Source organism: Sinocyclocheilus grahami, unplaced genomic scaffold (assembly GCF_001515645.1).
Source record: "Sinocyclocheilus grahami isolate Dianchi unplaced genomic scaffold, SAMN03320097.WGS_v1.1 scaffold1649.1, whole genome shotgun sequence".
NCBI lineage: Eukaryota > Metazoa > Chordata > Actinopteri > Cypriniformes > Cyprinidae > Sinocyclocheilus > Sinocyclocheilus grahami.
Window position 1 is genome coordinate 31113 of NW_015506828.1, and position 12176 is coordinate 43288.

The 12176-nt window shown below is 39.2% G+C and overlaps 1 protein-coding gene across 1 annotated transcript in view; it reads left to right on the plus strand.

The window, feature by feature from the left end:
* Positions 1–12176, plus strand: part of hsd17b4 (hydroxysteroid (17-beta) dehydrogenase 4) — a gene marked incomplete at its 5' end in the record, with an annotated part of 17973 nt that extends 5797 nt beyond the window's left edge. Inside the window, 14 exons of the mRNA XM_016258142.1 lie at positions 3098–3226; positions 3340–3434; positions 4332–4562; positions 4638–4689; positions 4767–4838; positions 5428–5531; positions 5608–5799; positions 5935–5944; positions 6085–6191; positions 7447–7533; positions 8482–8565; positions 8641–8779; positions 11135–11256; positions 11878–12176. Of these exons, the coding sequence (XP_016113628.1) occupies positions 3098–3226; positions 3340–3434; positions 4332–4562; positions 4638–4689; positions 4767–4838; positions 5428–5531; positions 5608–5799; positions 5935–5944; positions 6085–6191; positions 7447–7533; positions 8482–8565; positions 8641–8779; positions 11135–11256; positions 11878–11967 (1514 nt within the window). The remainder of the gene's footprint in view (positions 1–3097; positions 3227–3339; positions 3435–4331; positions 4563–4637; positions 4690–4766; positions 4839–5427; positions 5532–5607; positions 5800–5934; positions 5945–6084; positions 6192–7446; positions 7534–8481; positions 8566–8640; positions 8780–11134; positions 11257–11877) is intronic.

Here is a 12176-nt window from a genome sequence, read left to right on the forward strand (position 1 = left end):
TTTAAAGTTGTTCAAATGAAGTTCTTAGCAATGCATATTACTAATCAAACATTAAGTTTTGATATATTTACGGTAGGAGATTTACTAAATATCTTCATGGAACATGATCTTTACTTAATATCCTAATGATTTTTGGCATAAAAGAGAAATGTATAATTGTGACCCATACAATGTATTGTTGGCTATTGCTACAAATATCCCCCAGCGACTTAACACTGCTTCTGTGCTGCAGGGACACATATATGTTACAGTGTTGCCAAAGCATGTATATAGCGTATTTCAATGCTTCAAACTGTGGGAAGAATATTTGTCTTGTAGTGGTGTATTTGGGGCAGACAAGAAGAAAGTGTTTTTTTATCCTCTGTTTGATTTACGTCACAGTGTTTGCATAGTTGCTGTTCTCTCGGCATCCGGGAGTCGTAGTCGCCGAGTCGATATTTGGGAAGGATTTGTCTTTCTTTTAATGATTTGATTGATAAGTAATTTGCCAATTTGGTGGTTGTGTTTAGGGCCGAATAACACTGGAGTTTGGTTTGGAGGTCAAATTCGTTTTTTTGTTATTTTTGTCAATTTCTTGATTATGATTGAGTTTCTCTGTCTCAGATCTGGTGCAGTCGCTGAGGGCCGAGTACGTGGCTCCGCTGGTGCTGTGGCTGTGTCATGAAGCGTGTCAGGAGAACGGAGGGCTGTTCGAGGTGGGCAGAGGCGCGCTCCTGTCGCTCAAACACTAGAGAAATGCAAGGCTCTTGGGTTTGATTTCAAGGGAATGCATGGACTGAATGAACGCGTACTGTACCTTGAGTGCATTAACTGCAGTTTAGATAAAAGCATCTGATCAGTGCATGCATGTAAACGTGTTTATTCTGAAACTCATCAGCTGCTGTTTGTGTTTTAGGTCGGCGCCGGATGGATCGGCAAATGTAAGTTCTGCTGAACCTGATGATCTCTGTGGGAGAAGATCCGCATCAGCAATAGAAATAGATGCATGACTCACCCTTATGCACACATTTATATACATATACACACACACACACACACACATATATATATATACACATACAAACACAAGTTTATTCAGTGGTGCTTAAGCCTCAGCATTACTAGTCCTTATATGGATTTAAACCCATTTACACCGCATGTTAACATCTGGATTAGAGGTCAAAGGTTACATTAACAACATTTTCGGTCATCTACCATTTTTAAAAAACACAGAAATCCTTGAAATGTCACATCCACAGCAGCTTTAGGGAAACTCATGATGCTTACAGTGTTTATAATACTTAAATGCTTATTTCTCCACATTTGGCAATTAAGAGCTGGATGATGACAATATGAAGAAAATCAGGTGACCAGATCACATGACCACTGTGGGTTTCACAGCACATGTTGAAATGAACCAGAAAGCCTGATGAGACTCCTACAGCGCTTTATACAGGACAGCTTCACAGTAATAAACACTGTTGCTAACCTCATCAGTTATCAAATGACTTGTCAAGCAGAAATGTCACGAGATAATAGTGTCATTGTTCAGCAACAGTGTTAATGTTGTAACAGTCATCAAATATGAAAATTTAGCTTCTGCTGTAAAGCAGCTCTACAGAAAACAATAGAGTCATTATTCAGATCAAATCAGTTCAGTGTGTTCACCAGTTATTACTGTAACTCTTTGTAGCGAGTATACTGTGATTTTCCCCTCTCAGCCTCGTAGCAGCACCACCACACTCACTAAACAGGGCTCTACGCGTACTTTTATGTTTAGGAGCACTTGTGCTGCTAATTAAAAAAAAATAATAATAATTAGGAGCACAGAGAAAAAAATTCAGGAGCACCTTCTGAACAATAACAAAATAACAATGTCTAGCTTTATCTTTTGTCAAATTCAAAAGTGTATTTTTAGAAGTTTTTTTCAAAATTGCTAATTAAAACAATGGAATAAGATTAATAAGTTACCAATCAAATAAAATCCGTATTAACAAAATTAATTTGCGCTACAGAGGGGGCACAGAAGAACACAAAAGTGGCTTTTGTGAGACATTTAATGAGGCTCAGAGTAACTTCATGGTGAGAATAAGTTAAGAAAATGAGAAACTAAAACTGCCAGCAGGTGGCGGCAAGTTACGGATTTTATCACTGAATCATTCACTCAGTTGATTCGTTCGAACGACTGATTCATTCAGGAACAAAGCACGTGACGGTCTTTATGAATGGGTGATTGAATCGACTCTCTAGATTCGTTTTAAAACGCAGATTCATTCATAAACGAAACAACGCTGTGTTTGAATGTGCAGCGGCTCAGTTGTTTGAAACTATTTTAGTTGACAAAATAGAGTAAAATCAGGCAATACTGTTATAGTCAGACAATGTAAGTTACTTAATATTAACTTTTTGTTTATTGAAATCACTAATTGTTCTTACATGCCAACAATCCCCTGCCGTTACATTTAAGGTTGTGAAAGGTCTTTCACAAAATGATGTTGTTACGTATCCACACGCTTTTTTAAGTGGGTATACGCAAATCCTTGACCTTTCCTAGTGCGTATACCTGCGTATACCTGCGTATCATGTAGACTACACCACTGCTGTAACTGTATTTATACTGTATTACTGTTCACCTCTGAATGGGTTTCAGTCTTCATGTGATTTCTGTGATCTGATCACTCAATGTGCAGGTTAAGACGTGACCCTGGAGCACAAAACCAGTCATAAGGGTCCATTCTTTAAAATTGAGATGTATGCATCAGCTGAATGGTTTGTTAGGATAGGACAATATTTGGCTGAGATACAACTATTTGAAAATCTGGAATCTGAGGGTGCAAAAAAATCTAAATATTGAGAAAATCATCTTTAAAGTTGTCCAAATGAAGTTCTTAGCAATGCATATTACTAATCAAACATTAAGTTTTGATATATTTACGGTAGGACATTTACTAAATATCTTCATGGAACATGATCTTTACTTAATATGCTAATGATTTTTGGCATAAAAGAGAAATGTATAATTGTGACCCATACAGTGTATTGTTGGCTATTGCTACAAATACACCTGTGCTGCTTAAGACTGCTTTTGTGCTCATGTAGTGTGTCTGCTGTGGTGCAGTGCGCTGGGAGAGGAGTCTGGGCCGAACCGTGCGGCAGAAGAACAAGAGCATGACGCCGGAGGCTGTGCGAGACGCTTGGAACGAGATCTGTGACTTCACTGACGCCAGCAAACCCGCCAGCATCCAGGGTAAACCTCACTCACACTATTACAGCTCGTTAGCAGACCAAAGAACGTCCAGAGCGCTTCAGCCTCGTTAGTGCACATCAGAGCTAATTAACTTACTCACTGTGTTGATGAAGAGTCGCTGCAGACGCTGGTGGAGGTTCTGTCCAGAGTGGAAGATGAGCGTGGAATCAGAGCCAATCCGACCGGAGCGACCGCCGGCACAAACCCTGTGAGAACATCATCAACACACTGAAGAACACGGTGTTCTTCCTCACTATTACTGTCACTGTCCCGTTTTCCTTCGGAACATCCTTAAATCACAGGAGATGCAAAATGTGCTCACCGTCAATCCATACCAGATCAGGATGAGTGTGTTTCTTCATCAGGTTTGGAGAAATGTAGCACTGCATCAGTGTCTCAGCAATGGATGCTCTGCAGTGAATGGGTGCCGTCAGAACGAGAGTCCAAACAGCTGATAAAAACATCACAATAATCCACAGCACTCCAGTCCATCAGTGAACATCTGGAGAAGACAAAAGAAGAAACTAATCCAGCATTAAGATGTTTTTAACTAAAACACATAGAGTCTATAATCCATAATAACTCTTCCTCCAGTGAGTCAGTGTTCTGGTGTGAATCAGGAGAGAAATCTGCACAGATCAAGCAGCGTTTAAACAGCTCTAAACACATATGTGGCTGGATTTTGATGCGAGAGACAACAGCAGATGCTCTTTTTCACTGGAGGAAGAGTTATTATGGATTATAGACTCTATGTGTTTTAGTTAAAAACATCTTAATGCTGGATTAGTTTCTTCTTTTGTCTTCTCCAGATGTTCACTGATGGACTGGAGTGCTGTGGATTATTGTGATGTTTTTATCAGCTGTTTGGACTCTCATTCTGACGGCACCCATTCACTTGCAGTGAGACACTGATGCAATGCTACATTTCTACAAACCTGATGAAGAAACAAACTCATCCTGATCTCAGATGATCCTGAGGGTGAGCACATTCTTAAATCATTTTGCTTTTTGAGTAATCTTGATGTTTAGATATTTGCTAGACATAAACACTAAGGAAAAGCTAGTGTTGCGTTGCTCCTGTATAAGGTGTTGTTGTGTTGGTCAGTCGTCGGCTGTGGGACAGACGCTGCCGGAGATGAGCTTCTCGTACACACACATGAACTGTATTCTGTATGCTCTGGGAGTGGGGATGTCCACCAGAGAGCCTGACCAACTCAAGTTCCTCTACGAAGGCCACGAGGACTTCAGCTGTCTGCCTACGTTTGGAGTGATTCCGGCCCAGAGCGCCATGACGGGCCTCGGCAGCATCCCAGGCCTCAACATCGACTTCACCAGGGTAAGAGTCCGTCCATCTGTGGGTTTACTGTGTTTACATGTCGATCCGAGTGTGAGCAGTGTGTGTGTGTTGCAGCTTCTGCACGGAGAGCAGTATCTAGAGATGTTCAGAGCGCTGCCCACCTCAGGTGACCGCCACAAACACACCGTATCTGCTCATTCTGTTCATGTTCACGTGGATACTGAAGATGTTCTCTGTCCTCAGGGACGCTGACGTCTCGGGCCACGGTGGCAGATGTGCTGGATAAAGGGTCAGGAATGGTCATCCTGCTGGACGGTGAGTTACAGACCAGCTTACACCAGTTTAAGTACATAGAGAGTGACATGATCGACATCAGAAGATTGGAGTTGGGAAGATTTCCAAGTGTTTTTGAAAGAAGTCTTTTTCTGCTCAGCAAGGCTGCATTTATTTGATCAAAAATACTGTAAAAATTGTGAAATAGTATTAGAATTTAAAACAGCTGTTTTCTCTGTGAATATGTGTTAAACTGTAATGTATTTCTGTGATGCGCAGCTGTATTTTCAGCATCATTACTCCAGTCTTCAGTGTCACATGATCTTCAGAAATCAGTATAATATGCTGCTCTGCTGCTCGAGAAACATTTCTGATTATTATCAATGTTGAACACAGTCGTGCTTGCACAATATTTTTGTGGAAACTGTGATGCATTTAATTTTTCAGGATTCACAGATGAATAGAAAGTTCAAAAGTACAGCATTTCTTTAAAATAGAAACACTTTGTAACATAAATCTTCACTGACACTACTTTTGATTGATTTAATGCGTCTCCTCGATGAATAAACGTATTCATTTCTTTCACAGTATTACTTTGGAACTGTAGTGTATATTTGTGTTTGTATTTCAGTTCATACGTACAGCGGGCGTGAGCTGGTGTGTTATAATCAGTTCTCGGTGTTCGTTGTTGGCGCTGGAGGATTCGGAGGGAAGCGGACATCCCAGAAGGCTGTGGTGAATGAAAAGCCATTTAACACCTTCAGCTGGACTGTGTCACAAACAGTCATTAATGAATGGATTACTGTTTCAGGTCACAGCTCCTCTTCCAGACAGAGCTCCAGACGCTGTGATTGTAGATCAGACATCTAGAGATCAGGTGAGACAGATTCACACGGTTCCTCAAACTGCACTACTGTTCAAACGTTCGGGTTTTCTTAAAGAAACGAATACTTTTATTCATCAAGGATGCATTAAATTGATCAAAAGAGACAAAGACATATGTGACCCTGGAGCACAAAAGCAGTCATAAGTAGCACAGGTTTATTTGTAGCAATAGCCAAGATGTAAAGATCATGTTCCATGACGATATCTTGTAAATGTCCTACCGTAAATATATCAAAACTTAATGTTTGATTAGTATATGCAGAGTCAACCAATGGAGTGAGTTTGGGGCGGGACTATCAGTTCGACCGGCCAATAACAGAATCCGTTTGGAGAGACTGAATAACACACTTCAGCTTTTAAACAGTTTCTGATCGTTGAAGCTTTATCTTGATATGATCCACAGGATTCGAGTCTCCCATCCTGCACGGCCTGTGTTCCTTTGGCTTCGCCGCTCGTCACGCTCTGAAGCAGTACGCAGCAAACGACGTGTCCAGATTCAAGTCCATCAAGGTAAAACAGCATGGACATGGATGGCTGTCAATTAAACGGTGTTTATTTGGGTGCAGTTAAGACCGACTGCATGATGAAGTCCATTAGAATGCAGTTATATGAGCCTAAAATTCAAGATATGAGCACAAAAAAATAAATGAGCTACTTATATTTATATGATATGATTTAGTTTTGTGATATCACACCAGCAAGAGTGCTGTTTTACACCAATATCTGCACCACTGCAAATGTGATATTGATTTATACAAGTTCAATAAACAAGACGTTCATATTGTGTTTAAGACTCAATATTATCCGCCTTTGCTCAATTTTGCAAATGAAAATAGTTCCAATCAAAGCCATAGCAGAACTGTGATGAACACACAGCGGTGATTCATTACTGAATTAATCTACGGCTCTGAACGAATCAAGTGAGTCAGTGATTCAGTGACTCGTTCATAAAGGAATGAATCAGCTGCTTGAACAAATTGGTTGAATTAATGATTTAACGATTCACTCTTTAAGACACCTACTGGCGCTGTTTCATATTTAGAGTATCATTTAAATTTAAAAAAATTCATATTTCAATATTAATTTTTATTATATTCCTGCAAAGTTTAATAAAAATTGTCTTTGTAAAGATACTTTTTGTAATGTCTATTCAATGCTTTTCTCATTAAGCGATCTTTTGGGAGGTGAATTCTCAGTTCAAACTGATGTGTGATTAATTGATTAATTACAGGGATTAAAGTGTTCCGTCGCTACGACGGATTTCCGTCAGTTCATAAAGACTTCACTTGCTTCATTCCTGAATGAATCAGCCGTTCGAACAAATCAATTGAATGAATGATTCAGTGATCAAATCAGTGAATTGCCGCCACCTGCTGGTGGATTTAGATTCATTTTTATCTTATAATTTCAGTTATTTGAATCATATTACATGAATTTCTGAATTTAATTGCACTCATGCTACCTCTGAGCCCGAGTAAAATGTACCTAGAAGCCACTTGAGGTGGCATGCGTGCAATTAAATTCAGAAATTCATGTGGAGATTAATGTTTTAAATATAAAATTTTGAATACAGAAATATGATTCAAATAACTGAAATCTTTTCACTGAATCATTCATTCATTTGATTTGTTCGAACGGCTGATTCATTCAGGAATGAAGCAAGTGAAGTCTTTATGAACTGACGGAACACTTTAATCCCTGTAATTAACCTGCACATCATGTAATTAATTATCAGCTCTGTTAATAACCCTAATCTGTGTTTCAGGTGCGTTTCGTGAAGCCCGTGTATCCGGGACAGTCTCTGCAGACGGAGATGTGGAAGGAAGCGAACAGGATTCACCTCCAGTGTAAGGTGAGGAAGCGTTCGCTCTCCCAGAATGCCCTGGGCCAGAGTTAGGGTTGGGTAACGAAACCTGGTACCAATGTAACCGGTATGTACAAGAACTGAATCATTTCGGTGCCATACCTGAGCGATCGATTGAAATATTTGTCCTCTGGTTCTCCGAAACGGACGTAAGAAGCATCATCACCGGCACCGCACGTGAAAGATAATTTCCTGACTGAGAAAATGCACCTGAACTCAAGTCGGAAAGCTCTAATAATACAGAGCCAACACATCTTTGTAGTAACGAGAGTGTCCATGTTGTTTTCACATTCCGACTTAAAAGCAGAACTCGGGAAACGAGAACATCCGAGGAGCGCGTGAATGCAGTAATTACACTTGCTCTGATGGCAGCCGGTAGCCTTCCGTTAACTAAGCTAAACATGCTTACATTAAAATGCCTAAAGCTAAACCTCCCTTGTATTCACATTTCTAAACCTGTTGTCCAACAAAAGAGAACATTATAACCTTTTTACTCCACAACACCAGTCACATACTTCCTTCTGTGATCTGACGAGGCTTCTTGTCACAGAACGAGGCAGAAAATATGTTCCATAGGCTACTTTAAAAAGAATACATCGATTAGCAATGGATTATCAATATACTTAATTATTATGAAAATACCAGAGATGGCTTGAATAACACAGATAAACTATATTGTGGCAGTCGAGTGTTTATTGTCTTTGTTTTATCATTCAAAACATTTATATCTTCGGTTTACTCCATTACAGCTATAACAGATGTCTTTGTGCATATAAGGGATTTCCTGGAGGGTCGTGAGTTCTCTACTTCTGTGACTGGATGTGTGGATTCTCTGTGCGAGGGCGCCCTCTGGCGTCCAGTATGAATGAAACCGATCATGTCTTTATAGTGCTAGCCAGAGTTCTGTCCTGTTTGTGATCTGTTCTGGCTCTCTAGGTGAAGGAAAGCGGGGATGTGGTGCTGTCTGGAGCGTATATAGATCTGCACGCAGATGCGTCTGTCAGCGCCGGGCCGCCGCAGGCACGTCAGCATTCACTCACTATTATTCACACAATCTGTGATCAGACTCGTGATGATGATGCTGTTCATTCACAGACGGACGGCCTGCAGAGCGACCTGGTGTTCGCTGAGATCGGACGCAGGATCAGAGACGCGGGTCACGAGCTGGTGAAGAAGGTCAACGCCGTGCTCGGATGGGAGATCAGCAAAGACGGCCGAACCGTCCGAGAGTGGAGTGAGCGAGAGAAACTAGCTCGTCTTCTGCTGCCTCCACCACAAAAAAGCTTTCTCTTGCTCAGTGTTAGTGTCTTGTGTTCTAGTATAAATATCATTCTTGAATCGAGATGCGTTTACTGTACGAGGGAAATGAGTTAAGATATTACGTCTTGTTTTCTAAACAAATACAAATATCTTGCAATGGGGCAAGAAAAATCATCTTGTTTAGCTTTTGTATTAAGATTATTTTTCTTACATCATTGCAAGATAGTTTTGCTTGTTTTAATTAAAAATTTAAATTTTTTTTTTAAACAAGACTTAATATCATTAATATCTTGATTCAAGAATGTTCAGATATTTATACTAGAACACAAGACACTAACACTGAGCAAGAGAATCATTTTCTGCGGTGCAAGTTTGACATCTTTAACCCTCGTGTTGTTCTGCTCATTTTAGTTGCTGTTTAAAACTTTGACTTTGCTCACGCAGAGTAAAACAACTTTACAAGCAATTGTTGGATAATCTGAGCTCATGCACCTTTTTTTTTTTGAGGGATAAAAACTATTATTTGTGGATGATTTTGGCAATATTGACTCAAGAACTGAGGTGCATGCTCCAGAAAGAAGAACAAAGCCTGTGGCAATTGACAGAACAAGTTGATAAAAAGATTGAATCTATGATTTGGTCATTTGATCAGAGATTTACGAGCCGTTTTTCAAAGGCACAATCTTCTACGAGCAGCTGTCACATCCACAGTGAGTTCAGACGGCCGAGTTCAGACAATGCTTGTTATGGTTTTAGTTTGAGTTAACTGTAATAACCCTGCCTGGCCCTAAGTATCTGTTTTCTGAAAAATTGATCAAAATGAAGCGAGTTTATGCTGAACAAGAACAGATATCTGACAAAGGGCTCGTTTCTCTTTGAGTTCACTTGATTTTTAGGCAGATATTTATTGTTTTAATGGAAAAACTCACTTCATTTTTTTCAGAAAACAAGATATTTTGCGTCTCAAGTGAGTGTATCTTGATTTAAGATCGCTCGTAATTGTAATTTAGAAAGTATTTTGAAACTATTGTGAAAAGTGAGTTGAATTGAATGTTTATACACTTGTACGGGAAAACGAAATAACTTGAGATAGTAATTCTTGTTTTCTGAGAAAAAAAATATTTATAGTTTATGCTTGAAACAAGAAAATAAATCTCAATGGGGTAAGAAAAATTAACTTAATTCAGAGGAAAATTTAGATTATTTCTCTGACCCCATTAACAGATATCTGTTCTTGTTTTAAAGCATAAATCACTTAATTTTGATACATTTTTCAGTAAACAAGACTTCAAATTCAAGCATTTTCAAGGATTTCTAGCAACCCTGATGTTTCTTGATGTAAGAATCTAGGACAGAGTCACTAGCTATGTTTCCATCCAAAGTTACAAATTAAACTTGGGGAAAAAATTGGAATATCGCATAAAACATTTGTGAATAAAGCACCGTTTGCATCCAGTGAGGCATGCATCGTCACCTCCTGATTAACTTCACGAAGAAAACTACATTTGCTGCAGCAGCAGAAGGCACTGTATAGGATAATTAGTGTATACAAATAATTACGAGCTTGAGAGCGCGCAGACGAAACTAAGTCGTGTTATCTTATTTTCAGAGCCTGCTGTTTGGGAACACGGTTCTGGGAGTTAATTATAACAAAGCACTTTGACGAGATTTTGATTCGTTTTATCCCTTTGTCCCATCGCAAAGTCACACGTCTTTTTGATGTGCATTAAGGAATTGAATCAGTAAAAGTGTTTCTATTGTAGCTTATGCGCATGTTTTCTTACCGGATAAAAAATGTATCCTACTTTGTTGAGCGCATACGTTTTTTATGCACATTTTTAGAATTTATGCACATCTTGGTGTTTCTTTTTTTTTATGCGATATCCCAAAATGCAATTAAAAATAGGTGGATGGAAACATAGTATCACCGCAAAAAAAGATTCTCTTGCTTAGTGTTAGTGTCTTGTGTTCTAGTATAAATATCTGAACATTCTTGAATCAAGATGCATTTACCGTACGAGTGAAATGAGTTAAGATATTACATTTTGCTTTCTAAAAAAAAAATAATAATAAGCAAAAATAATCTTAATTCAAAGGCGAAACAAGGTTATTTTTCTTGCCCCATTAGCAGATATTTTTGCTCGTTTTAAGGATTTAAAAAATTTTTTTTTACAGAAAACAAGACTTAATATCTTAAATCATTTTACTTGTACAGTAAATGCATCTTGATTCAAGAATGTTATTTAAACTAGAAAACCAGACGCAAACACTAGGCAAGAGAAGGATTGTTTTGCAGTGTGCGGACTCTGACGGTATTTCTGACTTGCAGCCGTGGATCTGAAGACGGGCCGCGGATCTCTGCACACAGGAGCCTCTGAAGCAGACGTGATCTTCAGCGTCTCAGACGAGGACTTCATGGAGGTGGTGACGGGGAAACTGAACCCTCAGAAGGTGCTGCGTCTCTCACACTTCTGCTCATCCCTAACTTTTTGTTGTGCGATATATTGCGCCAGAAATAATTGCGATAAGCGATATTATTAGTCATTCTAAAGACCGTTTTATGCCACTGAATATATAATCCAAATAATAACACACACTTCCAAATGACAACACACTTTTAATTTTTAAGAATATTTAGATCGTGTAAATTAAATATCAAAATATTAGATACCGTAAAAAACCGAATAAACATTTTCTAACAAAAAGTGCAAAGTAGAAAAAAAGATAAATGCACACAGATTTGTCCCTGCCCTTCTTTTCTCTGCAAGTGAAGGATGCACACTATTGCTGAGAAACACAAGCACTACTCGAAGATCTCTAAACAAGATCATATCTGCAGAGGAAACTTTGCTTGTAGAAGCATTTTCTAAATGTGTACGAGCAGCTCATGATACACTGCGTTCTGTTCGAGAAGCTGCAGAAGACACCGGCGCAAGTGGAACGTACAAAACATGCCGACATTCATTTTCAAGTAAATATAACGTGCGATATCTGCATGTGCATGTATTGCGTGATAAGTGTGTATATTGATTATTGCGACGGGCCTCGTTCTGCTCTGTGTTTGTCCCGCAGGCGTTTTTCTCCGGCAAGCTGAAAGTCAAAGGGAACATCATGCTGAGCCAGAAGCTGGAGGCCGTGCTGAAGGACTACGCCAAGCTCTGAAGATCCTGAAGGAGAATCATCTCCACTAATGACAGCACTGCAAAACATCAGTTAGTGTCTTGTGTTCTAGAATAAATAGCTAAACATTCTCGAATCAAGATGCGTTTACTGTACGAGTGAAATGACTTCAGATATTACGTCTTGTTTTCTAAACAAATAATCAAAATGTTGTTAGTTTTTGCTTAAAACAAGTCAAATATCTGCTAATG